The 22,551-nt window shown below is 42.2% G+C and overlaps 1 protein-coding gene across 1 annotated transcript in view; it reads right to left on the reverse strand.

The window, feature by feature from the left end:
* Positions 1-22,551, reverse strand: part of DDC (dopa decarboxylase) — a 132,606-nt gene that overhangs the window by 85,548 nt on the left and 24,507 nt on the right. The window contains exon 5 of the mRNA XM_089532468.1: positions 15,720-15,854. Coding sequence (XP_089388594.1) covers positions 15,720-15,854 — 135 coding nt within the window. The remainder of the gene's footprint in view (positions 1-15,719; positions 15,855-22,551) is intronic.

Here is a 22,551-nt window from a genome sequence, read left to right on the forward strand (position 1 = left end):
CCATCAAGTTTTATATTTTCATACAACAGATAACCATGGAGTCTAGATTATAGGTCTACCTTTTCCAGATTCAAAATTCTGTTTTTATCCAATCTGACCCAATCCATTACCCAGTCAAGTGCACATGCATGATAGCACCATTTTAAGTTAGGGAGGGCTAATCCCCCTTTGTCAACTGAATTCTGTAAAATCTTCATTTTCACTCTAGGTTTTTTCTCGTTCCATATAATTTGGCCAAGTCTTTCTCCCATTTAGTAAAGGGTGAGTCATTAATTATAATGGGGAGATTTTGAAATGAAAAAATTCATCTTTGGTAATATTACCATCTTAACTGTTGCAATTTTGCCTAACCAGTTTCAAAACTGAGTTGAAGACTATATTGTTCAGGGAAGTGTTCCCAGGCATTGTGTGATTGTTTATCTGATTGTTATCTGATATTTAATTTGATATTTTATATTTGATGTTTTAACTTTAACTTTAACTTTATTACAGCCATTTGGCCAGCTCAATTACAAAATTCCAATTTAAAACATAACTTAGTTTTATACCATAGGTTCATGCACAGGCAGATTGGAGAGTATAAACAAATGATAGTTTATAAAAAGTAAGGATAAAAAGTAAAGATAGGACTGCACGATCAGGACTGTTTTTAATCTGTTGCCTGCTTATTTTATCTAATTCTATCTTGTTATTATCATCTGTTGTTTTATATGTATTTTGTTATTATCTTGTAGAATGTACACCATTGGCAGGTTTCATTTTTACTGATTTTATTGATTGTATGTACAGCGCTGTGTAAATCTACAGCACTATATAAAGTATAATAATAAATAAATAAATTTCAGAACTGAACATCTTAGTCCACATGAGGCCTGATGAGCATAGAATACAGAGTAACTTTTATAGCAATAGCAAGTACATTTCTATACTGCTTATTTGTGCACTTAAGCACTCCCTAAACAGTTTACAATGTGTAAGCTAATTGTCCCCAACGAGCTTGGCTACTCCTTTTAGCTACGTCAGAGGATGTCAGGCTGAGGCAACCTGGAGCCCCTGGCTGGGATTGAACTCACAATCTTGTGGCTTGTGAGTGAGTGGCTGCAGTACCAGCATTTAACCATTGTGACATCGGGGCTCCCTTACTTCTCTTGACTTGGAAATTATACTTTTATTAATCCAGGCTAAACAAGCATTTACCTTCTTTGCTGCAACATCACACTGCTGGCTCATATTTAATTTATGATCAGCAATAATCCAAAGGTCCTTTTTGCATGTAGTGCTTCTGTGCTATGTATCCACCATCCTGTGCCTTTGGTTTCTATTGCCTAAATGTAGAATTTTGCACTTGTCTCTATTGAATTTCATTTTATTCCCAGTTTTCTAGTTTATTAGCATCCTTTTGAATTCTGTTCCTATATTCCAATGTGTTAGCCACACCTCCCAGTTTTGTATAATCTGTAAACGTAATAAAGATTCCCTCCACCCTATGTTCTAAATCCTTGATAAAAAATGTTGAAGAGTAATGGTTCTAGGACAGAACGCTGAGGCACTCCACTCAAGTCTTCCATTCAGTTTCAAGTTTAAAGTTGATGATGACTTGTTTTCCAAACAATTTTGGATTCATCTGATGGTCTATATCATAGTTGAACAGTTGCATTCAGAGTTCTATTTCTGTCACATTTTACTTTTGCCTCTCATCTGTTCTTATCTGCTTGAAGAGTTTTATCAGTCATCTATTGAGGTTTCTCTTTCTTTTTTGGCTGCATATAGTGTCTTTTTGTATTCTGCCCTGACAATGACCCTGGCTTCAGTCCAGAGTTCTTCTGGCTGTTGGTCAATCTGGCTGCTCCTGGTCTTGTTTTTGCAGAGGAAATGTAGCTTCCATCTTCTGCTTCCAGTTATGTGGCCTATTTGATTTTTATATTGGCCATCAGGTGTCCATATACACAATTGCTTCTTGGGTTGTTTGAAGAGTGTCTTTGCGATAAACTAACTATTGGCCTTGCAAAATTCAGTCAATCAGCGTCCTGCTTCAGTTCTTGAACCTAGGCCAATTTTACGTATAATCTTTGACTCTGCTCTGTTTCCTGTTTTTGCTTTCTAACCACTTGTGATTAACAAGAAGTCCTGTTCTGGTGCGAGATCAATTTCCTCCCAGGCCCTGGCATGGAATCCTTCAATTTCTTCTTCTTCAGATGCTTTGATCATTAATTCCCCAAAATGACAGTATTAAAGGTGATATAGGTAATTATAAACCTATTTCATTAACCAATACACATTATAAGATTTATACAAACATAATTGCGGAAAAATTTTAAAAAGGTATTGATCAACCATATACATGAAGATCAATGAGGATTTTTTTCCAACTGACATGGTAAAGACAATTTGAGAATTTAAACATAATTGAGCATTAGGAGCATCTCTGGCTAGTGAGAGGAAGGTGTGAGACAGGTTTCTTGGGAGATCCCAAAGAACGCAGCTTTGTGCTGCTAGAAAAGTGGATAAGACTTCAACCCTTTGAAATAAGGGGCTCAGAGGATCCCTACAGAGGCTCTGTGGCAGAGAATTTGAATATCTCCCACCAGAAACCCCTCATTCAATTGGAATTTGGGGAGAGAGGAGAGAGAGGGAGTGGATTCAAGCCTTGCCGAAGGGACTTCCCTGCAGCGCAGCAGCAACCACTTGCGGTTTAACCACCGCTAGCTACAAAAGCAGCTATTTGATCATTTCTATGGAAGGGCGGGGTAGAAATAAAGTTTATTTATTATTATTATTATTATTATTATTATTATTAGCAACTAATTAACTAAAGAAGTTTCAAATTGCTGATCTGAGATCCAAAGCAGAAAATTATTATTATTATTATTATTATTATTATTATTATTATTATTATTATTAAATGAATCTCCTTCCAGGCTGGAAAAGCAAAAGAGACGGTGGGAATATTCTAAAAAATCCTTTCCTGAAACTTGAATTTAAAATCCTTTGAAGAGGAAATGAGAGAGGAGCAGTAAATTGAATCATGAAGATGGAAAAGCTATGTGATTTTACTAACAGAGATAACTTCTAAGGTGGAAAGATAACAAAATAATTTCATGGTTGTATAAAGGGAATAGCCAACTGAGGAAAATATTGGATGCTGATTTTCTTTCTTTTTTAGATTAATTATCAGAAGAGAAACTGGATTGTGCTTTGGACTAATTAGCAATGCATTTTTCTGGTTCGATGGTTTGATTACTACTTTGAAGTAGAGAACAGTGCCTAATTAAGGTTGATTTGCAACTGCTGAGAGACACTGCAATAAGCCCTGAGTAAGGAAACCTGCTGAATTTTCCTTAACAATAAGGGATTAAGAGGTCTTTGGGGAAAGTTTGTCTGGGTCATCATCTGGCCTCCTTTTGTAATTCCCTGGCATTAAGGGATAAGATACTAGACTAAGGCTTTGCAAGATCAAACAACAACTCAACCCCAAACACTACATTAAGATTCTAGCAAACTCTTATAGGAACACTAATTAAGACTCTTATAAAGACATCAACAGAAACACCTTCAGAGGGTCTATTTAAAAGAATGATAGCACCTCACAAAAAAGTAACACAAACATCTATGATGCAGCAAAGAAGACAATCGTCAGAGCAGTCCTCTCTGTTAGAAGAACTCAAAAAATGCAAATAAAGACAGGAGCATCATAATGATAAGAAGCTGGCTCTTTTGATGGTGGATGAAGAGAAAGCCTTTGATAGGATAAATTGGACTTTTTTGCAAGAATTATTAAAACAGATGAATCTAGGGGGGAAACTTTTCAAGTGGAAATTGGAGATTTATGTGGATCAAAAAGCACAATTATTGGTGAATAATGAAAGAATAGATTACTTTAATATTGAACAAGGGACAAGACAAGGGTGCCCCTTCTCACCTCTTCTTTTTATAGCTGCCTTTGAGGTCTTGCTGAATAATATCAGAAATAATTCTGATATAAAAGGAGTTAAGATTAAAAATTATGTTTATAAAACAAGAGCGTTTGCTGATGATCTCATTTGTTTTCTAGATGATCTGTTGCATGGAATTTTGGTTTTGAATTCAATGTTGCAGGTCTTTGCTGATTTATCGGGTTTAAGGGTGAATCAAAATAAAACTTTGGCGGGTTACAGACTGCCGCTTTGCGGCAGTCTGCCACCGCCGCCGTTTGCTCCGTGCGGAAGCCGCAGCAGCCACACCGCGCGGCTCCCGCACGGACCGAAAAAGAAGCTCCAAAATGGAGCTTTTTAAGTGGCGTCTCTATGATGTCGCGAGGTGCCAGGGACGGACTCGCGACGTCATAGACGGCACGACACGTGCGGACGCACAGCATCCGATACGTAAATATGGCGGCCGCCTTGTGGAACGGCCACCGCCATATTGTACGTACAGAATACATACTAGGGTTAGGGGGGTGCGGAAGCACCGCCCTTTCCTAACCCTAGTACGTATTCATTACGTACTAAATGGCGGTGTGTAACCCGCCTTTGTTTATAACCAAATTTTTAAATAAGGAAGAACAGTTGAAATTAAGTAATATTTCAGGATATAAAGTTGTTTAAAAGCCAAATACTTGGGAATTTATCTAACAAGCAGAAATATTGATTTGTTCCAAAATAATTATGGTAAACTATGGAACAAAATAAAAAAGGAAATGGTCGTGTGGTCCAAACTCCGTCTCTCCTTTTATGGGAGAATAGCAACAATAAAAATGAGCATCCTCCCTCAGTTTTTGTATTTGTTTCAGAATATACCTATTATAGCTGAGGAGAAACATTTTGCAATTTGGCAAAAAGAGTTCTCTAAATTTCTTTGGGAAGGCAAATGCGCCAGAGTGAAATGGAAGATTTTGACTGAGTGTGTGACAGGGGAGGATGTGCTTTATCAAACTTTAAATTATATTACTTTGCATCTTGTTTGTGCTGGTTGGAGGATTGCATTAATTTGAGTAATGACAGATTGTTATCTTGAGAGTGTTGTGATCTGAGGTTTGGCATTCAGGCCTACCTGTGGTGTGACAAGGTCAAAGAACATAAAGACTTTAAACATCATTTCCTTAGAAAAGCTTTATTGTTTGTTTGGAATAAGGTTAAAGATCTTTTCTATAGAAATACTCCACAATGGGTGTCACCCCAAGAGACTTTCTATAAAAGAACCAAAGAACAAAATAATTCATGGATAAGATACAAAGACCTGCTTCTATGGAAAAGCAACAATATTGTATCGTTAAAGCTAAGAGATCAAATGAATACTAAGGCTGCTGAAACTGATTTGTATCTGTATTTTCAGCTTGCAGAAAGGTTCAGACTGGATTGTAAAATGAGGAGTATCACCAATGAGGAGAACAGTTTGGATGAGATCATTGTAGACAAAGAGAAAAAACATCTTTCAAAATATTATAAAATCTTGAAAGAGAGACATCTGGAGGATGAAATTATCACTCTATGGTAAAATGGTGTCAGGATTTACAGAAAGCTATCAACATAGATTACTGGGGAAAATCTTGGAAAGATACAAAAAAATTCACATTGTGCTAAAACTATAAAGATAACTACACTAAAATGCTATATAGATGGCACATGACTCCTGTAAAATTAATAAAATATATAATACTTCAAGCATTAAGTGCTGGAAGTGTGGAAAACAGCATGGTACTTTCTTCCACCTTTGGTGGAAGTGTGGTAAGGCTATAGAATTTTGGAAGAATGACAGATATTCTCCATATTGAAATAACTTTGGGCTCTCATATTTTTTATTAAATATGACCTATATTCTTGAAGATGGTCAGGTTCAGAAAGTTTCACGTTTAATTCTTTATATGGTAACGCTGGCTAGGATTTTCTATGCCGCATACTAGAAGAATATTTTGATTCCAACTGAATAGGCAGGTTGATTAAGATAAGGGAAGCTAAGAAATTAGATACTTTAGCAGCAAGTTTGAGCAATGATAAGACAAATACAGTCGAACCTCCCTATACGTGGATTTGCCATACGCGTATTTGAGCATACGCGCATGGCAAACCCGGAAGTTGTTCCTAATGGCGGCGCGCGTGCACGCACGCCACCATTAGGAACAAAGTCCCTCTCCTCCCCTCCTCTTTCCCCCTCCTTCCTAACTTCCCTCCCTCCCTCCCACCTACCTACCTACCTACCTAAAACTAACCTACCTTCCCTCCCTCCCTCCCTCTTTACCTGGTTCGCCGCGCCGCCGCCACCGCGTCTTCGCTGCTGCTGCCGCCGCCACCGCTGTAAGTGGCTCGGATGCAGCCTGGAGGTCTCTTGGCCTCCAGAAGCAGCACCCAGCCGTTTTGTGGCGGCGGAGGCCGAGGCCGCGAGGGAGAAGAGGCTTGGCCTCGTCCTCCTCGCGGCCTCGGTCTCCGCCACCGCAAAATGGCCGGCTGCTGCTCCTGGAGGCCAAGGGGCCTCCAAGCTGCAGCCGGCTCTTTAAGAGAGGCGGCGACCAGGGAGGACGAGGCCAGGTCCCTTTCTCCTGGTCGCCGCCGCCGAAGGAGAGCCGGCTGCAGCCTGGAGGACAAGGGCCCCTTGTTCTCCAAGCTGCAGCCGGCTCTTTAAGAGAGGCGGCGACCAGGGAGGACGAGGCCAGGCCCCTTTCTCCTGGTCGCCGCCGCCGAAGGAGAGCCGGCTGCAGCCTGGAGGACAAGGGCCCCTTGTCCTCCAAGCTGCAGCCGGCTCTTTAAGAGAGGCGGCGACCAGGGAGGACGAGGCCAGGCCCCTTTCTCCTGGTCGCCGCCGCCGAAGGAGAGCCGGCTGCAGCCTGGAGGACAAGGGCCCCTTGTCCTCCAAGCTGCAGCCGGCTCTTTAAGAGAGGCGGCAACCAGGGAGGACGAGGCCAGGCCCCGTTCTCCTGGTCGCCGCCGCCGAAGGAGAGCCGGCGGCAGCCTGGAGGCCCCTTGTCCTCCAAGCTGCAGCCGGCTCTTCCTCAGCGGCGGCGACCAGGAGAAAGGGGCCTGGCCTTGTCCTCCCTGGTCGCCGCCTCTCTTAAAGAGCCGGCTGCAGCTTGGAGGCCCCTTGGCCTCCAGGCTGCAGCCGGCTCTCCTTCGGCGGTGGCAACCAGGAGAAAGGGGCCTGGCCTCGTCCTCCCTGGTCGCCGCCTCTCTTAAAGAGCCGGCTGCAGCTTGGAGGCCCCTTGGCCTCCAGGAGCAGCAGCCGGCCATTTTGCGGTGGCGGAGACCGAGGCCGCGAGGAGGACAAGGCCAAGCCTCTTCTCCCTCGCGGCCTCGGCCTCCGCTGCCACAAAACGGCTGGGTGCTGCTTCTGGAGGCTAAGAGACCTCCAGGCTGCATCCGAGCCACTTACAGCGGTGGCGGCGGCAGCAGCAGCGAAGACGTGGCAGTGCGGCGAACCAGGTAAGGAGGGAGGGAGGGAGGGAGCGAGAGAGCGAGGGAGGGAGGGTAGGTTAGTTTTAGGTAGGTAGGTAGATAGGTGGGAGGGAGGGAGGGAGGGAGGGAGGGAGGGAGGGAAGTTAGGAAGGAGGGGGAAAGAGGAAGGGGACTTTTCTGTCCAATGGCGGTACACGTGCACACACGCCGCCATTGGACAGAATAGTGCTTTGAGCATACGCGGGTTTTGGTATACGCGGGGGGGTCCGGAACGGATCCCCCGCATATACCGAGGATCCACTGTATTATAATTAAAGAATGGGGATCTTTAGATATTTACTGTTGATTTTATTGTAATTTCTGCTGCCTAATTTTTTTCCTTTTGTTATATTTAGAGATTGTATAACACAATACTAAGTGCTTCTGGGGGAAAATGGGATACCCTTAAGCCTTACTAATGTGCAATTATCAATTTTTTGCTGGGATAGTTAGAATCATAGAATCATAGAGTTGGAAGAGACCACAAGGGCCATCCAGTCCAACCCCCTGCCATGCAGGAACTCTCAGTCAAAGCATACCCAAAGATGGTCATCCAGCCTCTGTTTAAAGATCTCCAACGAGGGAGACTCCGCCACTCTCCGAGGGAGTGTGTTCCACTGCTGAACAGCCCTTACTGTCAGGAAGTTCCTCCTAATGTCGAGGTGGAATCTCTTTTCCTGTAACTTGCATCCATTGCTCCCAGTCCTGTTCTCTGGAGCAGAAGAAAACAAGCTTGTTCCCTCCTCAATAGGACATCCCTTCAAGTATTTAAACAGGGCTATCATATCATCTCTTAACCATCTCTTCTCCAGACTAAACATCCCCAGCTCCCTAAGGCGTTCGTCATACGGCATGGTTTCAAGACCCTTCACCATTTTAATCGCCCTCCTTTGGACACACTCCATTTTCTGAATGTCCTTTGTGAATTGTGGCACCCAGAACTGAACACAATATTACTGTGTTCACAATGGGGCCTGACCAAAGCAGAATATAGTGGCACTATTATTTCACTTGATCTAGGTTATGAGTTCGGTCCTGCAGGGCTCCAAGATCCACTCAGCTTTCCATCGTTTCATATGGCTGTCAACTGGGTACCCAGCTTGTTGGGGGCAATTGGCTTACACATTGTAAACTGCTTAGGCAGTGCTAGTTCACTGATAAGCAGTATAGAAATATACTTGCTATTGCTATTGATATGCCCAGGTTTCAGCAGTGGCCAGGACTGCTTTCATACAGTTAAAACGTGTGCACCAACTGCACCTGTTTCTTGAAATGCCAAATCTGGCTACAGTGACATGTGCCTTAATTACATTCCATTTGGACTACTGTAACACACTCTATGTGGGGCTGCCTTTGGGAACTGTTTGCAAACTTCATCGGGTTCATAATGCTGCAGCCAAAATGCTGAAAAGAGCCAGTTATAGGGAGCATACTACTCCCTTGTTGGAACAGCTTCACTGGCTAACGGTTCATTTCTGGGCACAATTCAAAGTGCTGGTCGTGACCTATAAAGCCCTATACTGCTTAGGTCCAAATTATTTGAAGAACTCTATCTCCCCATATGAACCTGCTAGAACACTAGGAGATTTGAGGGAAGGCTTTCTCTCAGTCCCACCACCATCGCAGGCTCCCTTGGTGTTAACACAAGAGAGAGCCTTCTTCCCTGAGAAACCAGACTGGCTCTCTCCCTACTTGCATTTCATTAGCAAACTAAGGCGGGATACATACCGCCATTTAGTACGTATAGAATACGTACTAGGGTTAGGAAGGGGCGGTGCTTCCGCACCCCCCTAACCCTAGTACGTATTCTATACGTACAAGATGGCGGCGCCCCTTCCACATGGGCGCCGCCATCTTTGCGTATCGGACGCTGAGCGTCCGTACGCGTCGCGCCGCTTGTGACGTAGCGAGCGCGCCCCTGGCGCCTCGCTACGTCGCAAACGCGACGGTAAAAGAAGCTCCATTTTGGAGCTTCTTTTTCGGTCCGCGCGGGAGTCGGGCCATCTGAAGGCTCCGGCTCCCCCGCGGACCTACTGGCGGCGGCGGCAGGCCGCCGCAAAGCGGCGGTATGTACCCCGCCTAAGATGTTTTTGTTTAGGCAAGTGTTTAAAACATAAGCATGCTACAGTGGTTTTAATATTGAGCATGTATATTTGTAATGTCTTTTAACTTGTATGTTTTAATATAGTTTTATATTGTGAAGTCAAAGGCTTTCATGGCCGGCATCCATAGTTTTTTGTGGGTTTTTCAGGCTATTTGGCCATGAGCAGAGTTTCTTCCTGACATTTTGCCAATATCTGTGACTGGCATTTTCAGAGAATGTTTGCCTGGAAAGGACTTGGCTATATATATTGTGTGACCTGGAAAGGCAGGAGTGATTTGCAGTATATTGTTTGTTGCTAATGACAGGCCTCAGGGTGTGAGGGTCTGCACAAGAGGATTAATGTCTGCTTGATAGTGTTCATTGTCTGCTGGGAGAGTTCTCATTTGCATTTGTTGCATCTTTATCTTGCTATCTTTCAGGACTGGTAACCAAACCTTGTTTACTTTAAGGATTTCCTCTTTCCTCTTGAAATTGTCCAGGTGTCTGTGGATTTCAATGACTTCCCTGTGCATCCATGTCAGGTCACACAATATATATAGCCAAGTCCTTTCCAGGCAAACATTCTCTGAAGATGCCTGCCACAGATGCTGGCAAAACATCAGGAAGAAACTCTGCTAGAACATGGCCACATAAGCCGAAAAACCCACAAAAAACTATAGTTTATATTGTTTTTAGATTATTTTAACTGGTTTAAATATTTTTATTGTTGTTGTTAATCTGTGAGCCACCTTGGGTCCCTTCTGGGAGAAAGGTGACATATCAGTGAAATAAATAAATAAATAAATAAATAAATAAATAAATAATGATGCCCACCTTTAACATGCCCACCTTTTCACGGGGAATCAAGGCATGTTACAACATCTAAAAACAGTGTATTACATATCAAATGTAACATCTGATTTCTGTAACCTCCTTCTGGCAGGGCTTCCTCTTTCTCACCTCCATCCCTTAATTTCTGTCCAGCATTTAGCTGCATGCATTATCACATCCGCCCACCACTCGGAACATATCGCTCCTTTGTTGTCATCCCTTCCCTGGCTCCCCCTCCCTTATAAGCTTCTGTTGACAACTTTTAAAGCCCTCCATGGGCTGGCCCCTCCTTATTTATCAGACCTTCTTTCTCCTCCCTTTCCTGCTTGGGCCCTCCATTCTGGTAGTCAAGGTCTGCTGTCTCAGCCCAGGATTTTCTTTGCCCTGTCCTGGATTCATCCCTTTTCACTTGCTGCTCCTCACTCCTGGAACCTCCTTCCCCCACGAGCAAGGGTCATAACTTCTTTAACTAGTTTCAAAACTGAGTTGAAGACCAGCTTGTTCAGAGAAGCGTTCCCAGGCATTGCGTGACTATTATTGGCTATTTGATGTTTTTAATTTGTTGCCTATTTTATTGAACCCTTTCCTGTATTGTTATATATTATTTATATGTATTATGCTATTATTACTTAGATTGTATGCCATGGGCAGGTTTACTCTTATCTACTTTATTGTTTGTATGCACACCGCTGTGAAAATCTACAGCGCTATGTAAATAATAACAATAATAATAATAATAATAAATTGAGTTAACATTAATCCCCTACCCCACTGCCCATCCCTGGTTATGCTGAAAGCTAGGCAGGGAGGAAGGGCCACTGCGTCCCATAGGGACTAATGGGGAGTGCGCCCATGGCACGTGTGTGCTGCTGCGCCACCGCATGCACAAGCCTCATTCATTTAAATGGGGCTCAAGCATACGCATAATTTGCTTTACGCGGGGGAGTCTGGAATGGATCCCCGCGTAAAGCAAGGACGCACTGTAAAACTAAATTAAATTATTTACAATATAAAAATGTTGTGATGATAAGATCAACAAAATTGGGGGAAAATATAAGATACAGTGAGTGGGAACCCTTTGGAGGTAACTAGTAGCTAACTGGAGTGTTATCCAATCTAGGAGTTTCATCTTCTGGCATGCTCCATTTTCTCATCATTGGCTCAACTAGTAGCTTGCTGAATGTTATCCAACCTGGGAGTTTCATCTTCTGGCACTCTTCATTGACTCATCTTAGGGATTTTGTGCTAAAAGACATTCAAAAGGGGTTTATCGGTGCCTCCTTCTACACAGTACTAAAAAGCATTAGCTATCCTGCCACTGCTATTGTCTCTGAGAGATCCTCCACCATTGTCACCCTCCACTACTGCTACTGCCCAGTAGCTGCTTGGCACATTTAGTCTGACTCCTCAGCAAATTTTAGGCTCAACATTTTTTTCAACTTTTGTATCCTTTTAAAATAAAAGAATTTTATACTGTTTTAAATGACATTATTTTAATTATTTTTAAAACTGCATTGTTAGGGTTTAATTGAATTTTTCTGTGATCCTCCTTGGGTCCCACTCGAGAGAAAGGTGGCATATACATAAATATATAGTAAATAAATAATAATCAAATAAATAAAGCTTGACTGACATAGGAGCAGCAACACTATTACCAGCAACACTACTACCATCAACATAGAAAAGCACATAATTCCACCAGTACGGAAATGTAGTGCCACTGGTGGGGGTCATGTTGCTGGGTGGGTTTATTTAAAGGTCCTGTCAATAATAATAATAAATAATAATAAAATATTTATTTATATCGCACCTCTTCTGTCAACACAATTGGGCTGCAACAACTGAAAATGATCCCATGAAATCAGGCCAAATTGAGCACCAGACACTTCCTCATGTTCTATTAAATTCTTAACCTGAAAATACCTGCCAAATTACATGCAGTAACAAAGGGGTGCATTGCTCGTCTCTTTGAGCTGGTTCCACCAGCTCCTCACCACTTGGAATAGTTCTGCTGAATGACGTATCAAGGAAGCAACAATGGAAGCATACTGTTTATGTATTTCTTGTTAACCACCTTCACTGCCATATAATAGGCACAACAAAGAGTTTTTGCTAATCATTTGTCATATTTCCTCTGTAACATGCACCACCTGTACACCAGTCTGCTTCATTGACCTTCGATCTTCTGTAAACCAAGGATTGGGGATTTAGGAGCAATTGTGCCAATGGTCCTGTTAGTATACCCTACACCCCTCTTGCTATAATATGGAGATTCATATTTTCATATTTTGATATCTAGAGTCAGGCATATTTTTAAGAGGTCACAATGACATTTGGAACACTAAGAGGTTTCACATGGGAAATGCACACTGGTCCAATGACATGTGGAAGATAGTGCCACAATAAAAGTTAAATGGGTTTGCTGATCACTCTGTCCTCCCCAGGCTTTCTGCATGGGGACTTTTTTGCAAGGGGAACTGAGCGAAGTTATACACCATATCTTTTCCCCACCCTGGGCTGTGTCCCCATCCACCCCTTCCTATCTGACTATCTAGTAGTTGTCTCAAATCCAATCAAGGTTTTATCACACAGCCTAGTCATTCCAGAGTCCTTTTGGTACTCCAGTTATTCATTCTAGATAAAAGATGTTCAGTGGTATATATAGTACTGTGGCTCCAATGTAGTTCAGTTTCCCACCAGTTTCTTATCTCCAAATGTCCATCTTACTGCTATTTGTTGATAAAAATGCTATTTAGCATTCAATATTTTGAGACAAACAACAGAAAGTGGGTAGCAATTTTAGCTAGGAAATTACTACAAATCCTCAGTAAAGATTGAGGGCACATTCCATACATGGGATTTTGAGGCTCTGGGTAGGAATCTGAAAGAGCTGGAATCATCTCATCTCTTCTCCCAGTTGAAGGGCATGGTCCAGGAAGAGTGAGGAAAATAGCAGATATGTACAACTGGCTCTGCAGAAGGTTTCACCAAGAACAATTTGGATTCTTCTATCATGGCCTGTGGTTTCAGGAGGAGTTACTTCTGGGAAGGGATGGGTTGCACCTCACACCTGTTGGCAGAAACATATTTGCCAATAGTTTGAAAAATTTAATTAGGAGAGCTTTAAGCTGAGGGGGAGGGAGACAATGGCCTGGGACAGATGGGTGCAATAGGGCGCCCTCGTCATGTGTGAGGGGTGACGCTTCCAGACTCCCTTCACCCCTTGCACCTGACAAGGGCATCAAAATGGTGGTGCCATGTACAGATGGGCACCGCCATTTTGACGTGATGGACGCTTAGCGTCCGCACGTCATGGTGCCATAATAACGTCATGAGTGTGCCATTGGCACACTGTGGCATCATTATGGCACCGCAAAAAGAACCCGCTTTTTGCAGGTTCTTTTTGCTGTGCGAGGAAGCCACACGGTTTGTCCACTGCAGCTTCCTCGTGCAGCAAAACAAGGCATGGGCAGACCGCCCTTTTGGGGTGGTCTGTACCCCGCCAATATTTTGGAAGGCAGGAGGGAACAAGACAAATAGTGCAAGGACCCAACAGTGGGAGGAAGAAAACTTTACACAGGCAAGCAGGAGGGAAAACCCATGGTCTTAGATGTCTCTATACTAATGCACAGAGCATGGGAAATAAACAAGATGAACTTGAACTCCAAGTACAAAAAAGCAAATATGATATAATAGGCCTCATTGACCTTTGGTGGGATGAGTCTCATGAATAGAATGTAGTAATAGAAGGGTATAACCTTTTAAAGACAAATAGACCAAACAGGAAAGGAGGAGGAATAGCATTATATGTCAAGGATGTTGACACTTATGAAGATATCCAGGATTTCAATCTTAGAAGCCAGATGGAGAGCATTTGGGAAAAAATTAAACGAGAGGGAAACAACAGGGAATTTATCTTGGGACTCTACTACAGACTCTCAAGTCAGACTGAGGAATTGGGCTCTGCCTTTCTGGAACATATGACCACACACTCAGAAAGAAGAGATATAATAGTGATGGGTGACTTCAACTATCCTGATAGTTGCTGGAAGTCAAACTCATCCAAAACTTTAAGGTCTTTAAGAGGTTATATGATATCCCTGTTTAAGCATTTGAAGGGGTATCATAGAGGATGGAACAAGCTTTTTTCCTGCTGCTCCAGAGAATAGGGCACAGAACAATGAATGCAAGCTTCAGGAAAACACAATCCACCTAAACATTAGGAGGAACTTCCTGACAGGAAGAGCTGCATGACAGTGGAACAGACTCCCTCAGAGAGGGCTGGAGTCTTTTTCTTTGGAGGTCTTTAAATAAAAGCTGCATGGCCATCTGTTTGGGATGATTTGATTGTGAGTTCCTGCATGGCAGGTGTTTGGACTGAATGTCCCTTGTAGTCTCTTCCAACTGTATGATTCTATGACTCTGGACTTAAAACACTGGAGCTACATTTTCTTGGAGAAAAAAAGGTCAGCTTATAATAACATGCAGTTTACCTCTCAAAGGTATGCCTTATTGGGAATGAATCAAAAGCAAACGTGTAGATGAAAGACACTGGCCAAAATTCAGTGGTGTACTTAAGCTGGATCCTGTTGCTTCCTCCAGAATCAGAAACCCCTTTGTCCTCTTGCAGCCACATTTTCATGACTAAGAACTCAGACTCTGAGGATGAGGGTAATTCCCCATCTTAATCTGTGGAATGGCAGCCTCAGGACACACTACAGGAGTCACTTGAGACTGATCAAACACAGGCACCACCAGAGTGCCTGGAACAGTCAGTTAGCCCTCAGACCTGGTGGGTGAAGAGAGCAGAACAATGATATTCAGTGAGGCATCTTGCCAAGTGAAAAGGGAAGCTCTCTTAATCAAGAACGGGTTGCAGCCAATTTTAAGAGACAGCTTTGACCCATGTTCCCTGTTGGAAACAATTGTCCAATCTCTGGCTCAGGAGTGGTGTTCCTGCAGTACCTGAAATCCTAACCTTTGAATACATTGACAACTCTATCTCCAAATTTTGGACTGGCTTTGACTTCTCTCCTGCACATTTTGTTCACAAGGGAACCGTTCCAGACATGTTTGTTTTCCAAAGACTTTGTTTGATTTACTGGTCCTGCCTTATGTGACAATATCTTCAAAAGCTCAGAGTAAATTTCATGTTCCCTAGCAACCATCTCGGTGTATGCTGAAAGCTAAAGCAAGGCTTGCTCCAGAGTGCTGGGAAAATGTGTGCATCAGGTTTTTGTGATCATGGCAGACCTAACTGGCATCCTAATTCCCCTGGTGCTATATACCACATACACCATTGGCTCTTGACCTTTATATCATAACCAACCCTTAGTATGTGTTGTCTGTGTATTATGTAGAACATTAATTCCAAAGCCCACACTATAATTTCTAGCACTACTCACTTGGTCAGAAGTATAGGCCACCAGCCGTCCCATGATGTCCCCCTGAATCAGTTTTTCATTTTCTGATAGGACACGATGGATAGTTTTGGTTCGAGCTGCAAGCATTGCAACCAACGTAGCCTCACTGGCAGTGCCCTGTTATGAAGAACAGAAAGATTCACTGGGACAAGACAATGTAGAAAATGTACTCAAAAAGTCAGGAATGCCCATTGCTTTGAAGAGAGCTATTGAAACAACTGCTGAAAAAAATATTTTTTATGAGACGCATACTGTTTATTTTACTTCCCCCTTCATTTCAGGAAAACAAAGGTTACCATGGTGAGGAGATTCAAGAGATAGCAGAAATATTGATCTATAATGCTGCTTCCGCCACCAAAGCTCTCAAGAGGAAATTTTCTTTCATCATTGAAATTTTCAAGTATCACCTTTGAGGCAAAAGTTCTTGCCCCATATTGATTTAGCCTTTCCAAGGTAATTCAGCAACAATTTCCACAGAGCACAACTACAATATTCTGCCACCCTTAGAGCCATGAATGATCAGCAGTCTAATAGAAAGCCCACATTGGTTATGTCCTTTCTTTGTTTTATCACTGTTATGACCAAAAGGTGAAGGTTTCAGCTTCACAAATTGCCTCATCTCTAGCAGCAGCAAATACATCTCTACTTATTAGTGTCTTCCAAAATTACAGGAAATCCAAAATTGTCAGGTTTAAAATGTCAGCATCTCCATTTGGTAAATACATATAATTACTCAGCAAAAACAGCACAACATTCAGGCAATTGCAAAAAGAAGTTAAAAAGGACAAACGTATCCCACACACATGCACACAAAAAGTCACTGGCATAAGGCTTCATCAGCTAACAGCTGTTCAGAGACACTTGTTTCCATTGCAAGATTGTGGAAGAGGGATCAAGTTCTGGCAAAAGTCTTTTGTAAATTTCATTCATAATACAGTATTAAAATATTGAGCTCTGGAATTCCAGTTTGCATAACTTAATTTAAAGAATTCAAAGATACAGCCTTGTTAATCTCTAGAATCAGTATGTAGAGAGTTCTTGTAATACCTTTAAGATTAACTGAAAGAAAGAAATTGGCAGCATGAGCTTTCGTAGACTTAAGTCTACTTCCTCAGATGCATTTGAGGGGGTAGCCTAAAGTCTATGAAAGCTCATGCTGCCAACTTCTCTCAGCTAGTCTCAAAGGTGCTGCAAGATCTCTCTACGTGCTTAATTTAAACAAGTAAACATTTTTTTAAATTGCCTGACTGGATCAGATGAAAGAAAGTGCTATTCCCACAAGACATTACACTGACAAAGATTTTATATAAGGGTTTTATTTTATTTTATTTTATTTATAAGGTTTCATTTTATGTTTGTCATCTAGACAAACCTCCTGCCATGCAGAATATACAACTAAAGCACTCTGGGAGAAAACAAGCCATGTGAAGAATGACTTTGGGGAGCTGGTTACATTTAGTTTGGAGAAAACAAGACCAAGAGGTGACATGATACCTAGCTATCTTTAAATATCAGGGGTGGCATGTTTTCTACTGCTCCAGAGACTGTAACACAAACCAATGTAGTGAAATTACAAGAAAAGAGATTCCACCTAAAAATTGGGAAGAACTTCTTTACTGTAAGAGCTGTTAAAGAGCTGCCTATGGTTATTGTCTGGATTTTTAAATGTTAGTTTTAGTTTTATACTGTTTAATCTTGTTTTAAGGGGGGTACTGTGCATATATGGATGTATTTTAGTCTGTTGTACGCCGCTTTAATTGCAAAAAGCTGGATAAAAAATATTTATTATTTATTATTAAACAGCGGAATAGACTTAAATAAATAAATAAATAAATGCTTTCTTTTTACCCCGCCCCTCTGTCAAAGACAATCGTGATGGCTTACAATTAAAATGAGAACAGAGGGTAATGTACTCTCTTTCTTTAGAAGCCTTTAAACAGAGATAAGATGGGCATCTTTTAGGAGTGCTTTCCTTGTGTATACTTGCATGGCAAAAGGTAGGTCTAGATTACCTTTACAGTGTTTTCCAACTCTAAGATTCGTTTCTGTGGGGAAATGCTATTACTTGCACTGAAAATGCTGCTTTCTGTATTAAAAAAAATTTTTTTTGCAAATAATAAGTCCCCAACGACAGCATTTTCTGCACAAAAAAACAGAAATATTATTTTCTGTACAGAAGATGCTGTAAATATTTGCTATTTTCTGTTCAAAATACCATGTGTGAATTTTGTGCACAATAAGTGAACATTTTTAAAATTGTGCAGTTTTCCAAGACATTTTTTCCAGTGGTAAGAAAATTACAAAAATTCTTTGTTGCTTCCTTCCAGGACAAAATTAACAAAGACTTAAACCCCTGAATGCAACCCAGAGGTTAAGCACATTAATTTCAAGAGGGAAAAGTGTTCTTAACACAAAGTTAGAGTATGCTCATTATGTATGCATATACAAACCATCACCTCAACTGTTCTATATACCACATACAATTATGTGCAGTGAGCTGATTCTCTTTTTATTTTAGGTTCACATGATGAGAAATTCATGAAATGGTTCAGAGACCTCTTCAGCCATGACTATATATATTTCACAAATCACAGGATTATTTATTGTACAGTTATTACTATGAGATTTACTAAAACTTACTGGAACATCAGCTGCAATAAATGGCTATGCCTTGCACAAGGCATTTCTTACCCATTGTTAGATAAATACTTGTCGATAAACTGCTTTCTCTTTCAAGATGGCAGGAAAACATTTATCCATTCAAAAAATGTTGCAATATGCAGTGCTTCTATTTTGGATACTCCACTGCATCCCTCCCATTGCCCAGTTTCTCATTTTTCACTCAACAACATTAGCATTTCATCCATCTGTCCATCCATCCCTTTATTTATACATTGCATTTTTACCAAAGTGAGATTCAAACCAGCTTACAAAATATGGAGAATTACAATAAAAAATATGTATTGTTAAAAACATACAATGTTGAGATTAAACAGTACTAAACCAACAACCAAATAAAACCACATAAAATATTACTTTAAAACAAAGCATAAAGGCAGTTTAGCACCATAAAAAGTCATTTCCTGGTAAAACAATCAATTCCCCAAAGTTTGTGGAATAAAAAGGTATTCACTTGCTGCTGAAAAGAAAGCAAAGAAGGACACATCCCAGCTTCTCTAGATTCAAAGCACAGGAAAAGATTTTCCCCACATTCCCATCAAATATGCTTCCCATTTAGATAATAGAGCTTAGGAGGGCTTGTTTCAAAACATGATCATTCCTCTCTGGCTTAAGATAATTTGATATATTTTACATTGTCTGTTTCTTTTGATTTTAGCAAAAGTATATCTTTTCTTTCTGGCTCTACTGGCCCTTTCTTGGCTGGATCAGGGCCACAGCAACCTCATGCCAAGGCCCTGATCTGGCCTTTCAAAGGGTGTCATAGCCATGGCAGTGTGGCTGTATGACACCCCTTCATCTGGAAGCAGTGCCAGAGGCATGCCATGATGCCATATGCCATCTGGAGTAGCACGTGGCATCATGGTGCCCTGTAGGTGGAGTCAGGGCGTTGCATCATCAGGACGCTGCACCCCGACTCTTCCCACAGGCCAGCCTTTCGGGCCAGGCTGTATAGGGCCTCTGTTAGCCCCTCATGGTTTGTCAATTACAATATTTGGGAAATTCTATTTCTAAAAAGAATGCATCATATCACTAGCATGAGACTTTTTTTTATATCCATAACATTTAGAGGACTTCAGAACATTGTAGAAATACTTGAAATCCATGTGAAGTAAAGACCAAAAAAAAAGTGCCTTTAAGAACTTAAGACAACTTTCTGCTTTATTTTATGGAACATTTTTTCCTCCACATCAGTGGTCCCTAAGCTTTCTGGAGTTACAGCTCCCTTTCCTCTTGGATGACAATCCTAACATCCCTCCCAGCACATATTTCTTGATATTAGGTCTATTGTTGAACTTCACATTCAAAATAAATCATCTCAGTTGCTGTTCCCTTTACTACCTGATCATGCTGGAAGCAGTAACCAAGGAACTGGCTGAGCAGAAACTCAAAACCCTCTCACCTGTACTAGCCTTGCAACAGAGATATCACTAGGGTCCATGTAGAGTGCAGCCTGTACTGGATGACACCATAAGTGGGTCCCCAACCACCACCCTAGCAATGCCATTGTTGTTCCTTAAATGTCTGCCTTTCCAGGAAAAAGGGGTATAACATTAATGTACCTTGTAAGATACAAGCTTATTGGAACAGAACATGCAGCTAGAAAGTAGGACAAATAAGATCTCTCCTATCTCTTCTCACTGAGCTTCAAATACCCTCTGAGAAAAGAAGAAGAGATAGGGCAGGGTTTTCTGTATTCTTCTGTCCTCCTAGTATAGCCTGGCCTCATCCATGAAAGAAGGAAAAGCAGGCTGGAGAATCAGGGAGAGGAAGGATGTTGTCTGCCATTAACATAGAATCATAGAATTGGGAGAGACCAAAAGGGCCATCCAGTCCCAACGCCATCACAATCAAAGCATTACTGTCAAATGGCCATCCAGCCTCTACTTAAAGACCTCCAAGGAAGGAGACTCCACCACAATCTGGGGGAGTATGTTCCACTGTCCAACAGCTCTTACTGTCAAGAAGCTTATCCTAATGTCGAGTTGGAATCTCTTTTCTTTCCATCCTTTGTTCTGGGTCCTGTTCTCTGGAGCAGCAGATAACAAGCTTCCCTCATCCTCAATGTGAGACTCATTCAAATACTTAAACAGGGCTGTCATATAACCTCTTAACCTTCTCTTCTCTAGGCTAAACATACCCAGCTCCCTAAGTTTCATAAGTAATGGTTTCCAGACACTGCACCATTTTGGTCGCCCTCCTCTGGACATGCTCCAATTTGTCAACATCCTTTCTGAATTGTGGTGCTCAGAACTGGACACTGTATTCCAAGTGAGGCCTGACCAAAGCAGAATAGAAGGTCACTATTATTTCCCTTAATCAAGACACTAGACTTCTATTGATGCAGCCTAAAATCACATTGACCTTTTTAGCTACCACATCACACTGTTGACTCATGTTCAACTTGTGGTCTACTAGGACTCCTAGATCCCTTTCACACAGTCTCCTTAAGCCAGACGTCCCCCATCCTAGATCTATGCATTTCATTTTTCTGCTCTATATTTCTCAGTGTTGAAATTCATTTTGTTGGCTTTGACCCAGCTTTCTAATCTATTCAAGTGTTCTTGAATTTTGATCCTGTCTTCTGGGTTATTAGCTACGCCTCGAAATTTGGTTTCATCTGCAAATTTGATAAGCATCTCTTCATCCAAATCACTGATAAAGATGTTGAATAGTACTAGGCCAGGACAGAACCCTGTGCCACCCCACTGGTCACTTCTCTCCGAAATGAAAAGGAGGCATTGCTGAGCACCTTTGGATTTGGGTGGTAAACCAGTTACAAATCCATCTATCAGTTATTGTCCAGCCTACATTTTACTAGCTTGTTTGCAAGAATATCATGGGGGCCATGCCAAAGGCCTTGCTGAAATCAAAATATGCTATATCCACAGCATTTCCTTTATCTATCAAGCTAGTAATTTTATGAAAAAAGAAATCAGATTCATCTGGCATGACATGTTTCTCAGAAACTCAAGTTGACTTTTTGTGATTATGGTAATGCCTTCTAAAGAGATACTGAAGGCATAATTTCAAACAGTACCAGTGAGGAAGAAAAATGGGAGGTGTCTCAAGAAACCAGGATGGATGACTAAGGAACTTGCAACTGAGCTAACTTTTAAATAGAACATGTATAAGAAATGGAAAAATGGGGAAATCACCAAAGGGGAATTCAAACAAATAGCTAGCCTGTGTAGAGATAAAGTCAGAAAAGCTAAAGCGCAGAATGAACTCAGGCTTGCTAGAGAGGTTAAGAACAATAAAAAGGGCTTTTTTGGATATGTCCACAGCAAAAAGAAGAAAAAGTAAATGGTAGGGCCACTACATCAGGGGTTCCCAACCTGGGAGTCGCTTGACCCTTTCTCGGAGGTGGCCAGGTTGGGAATTCGCCCTGCCTCCTCCTCCTCTCCTTTTCCCCACAGGTGCCGGCACTGGTGCAGGCACCACATGGGGAAAAGGGGACAGGAATGGGGCTGCCTCCTCCTCCTCTTCTTCATTTGGCTGCCAGGCACCCACGGGGAGAACGGGATGGGGTGGGGCTGCCTCCTCCTCCCCTTCTTCCCACTGCTGCCAGGCACCCGCAGGGAGAAGGGGACGGGAACGGGGCTCCCTCCTCCTCCTCTTCTTCCCACGGGGAGAAGGGGACAGGGACGGGGCTGCCTCCTCCTCCTCTTCTTCCCGTGGGGAGAAGGGGACAGGGATGGGACTGCAAGCCCCAGCAGCCTTTGCGGCTGGAAGTCGTGCCCCTTCTCCCCCCCCCCCCCCCCCCGTGGCCTCCCTAATTGATTGGGAGGCTGGTAAGGGAAGGGACCTCCGGCTACAAAGGCTGCTGGGGCTTATAGGAGGCCAAATGTCTCACCCCTTCCTGTCCTCCCAACCAACCAGGGAGGCTGCGGGCAGGACTTTCGTCCATAATGGGTGTTGCAGCCCAACAAAGTTTGGGAACCGCTGCACTACGTGGAGAAGATGGCAAAATGGTAACAGGGTATAGAGAAAAGGCAGAATTACTCAACACCTTCTTTGCCTCTGTGTTCACAGAAAAGGAAAGGGTGCTCAACCTGAGGATAATAGAGCAGAGGACAGAATAGGAGAATTTCAGCACAGAATAAGCAAAGAGGTAGTACAGGAATGCCTTGTT

Source organism: Sceloporus occidentalis, unplaced genomic scaffold (assembly GCF_023333645.1).
Source record: "Sceloporus occidentalis isolate IW3139 unplaced genomic scaffold, rSceOcc1.0.p SCAF_7, whole genome shotgun sequence".
NCBI lineage: Eukaryota > Metazoa > Chordata > Lepidosauria > Squamata > Phrynosomatidae > Sceloporus > Sceloporus occidentalis.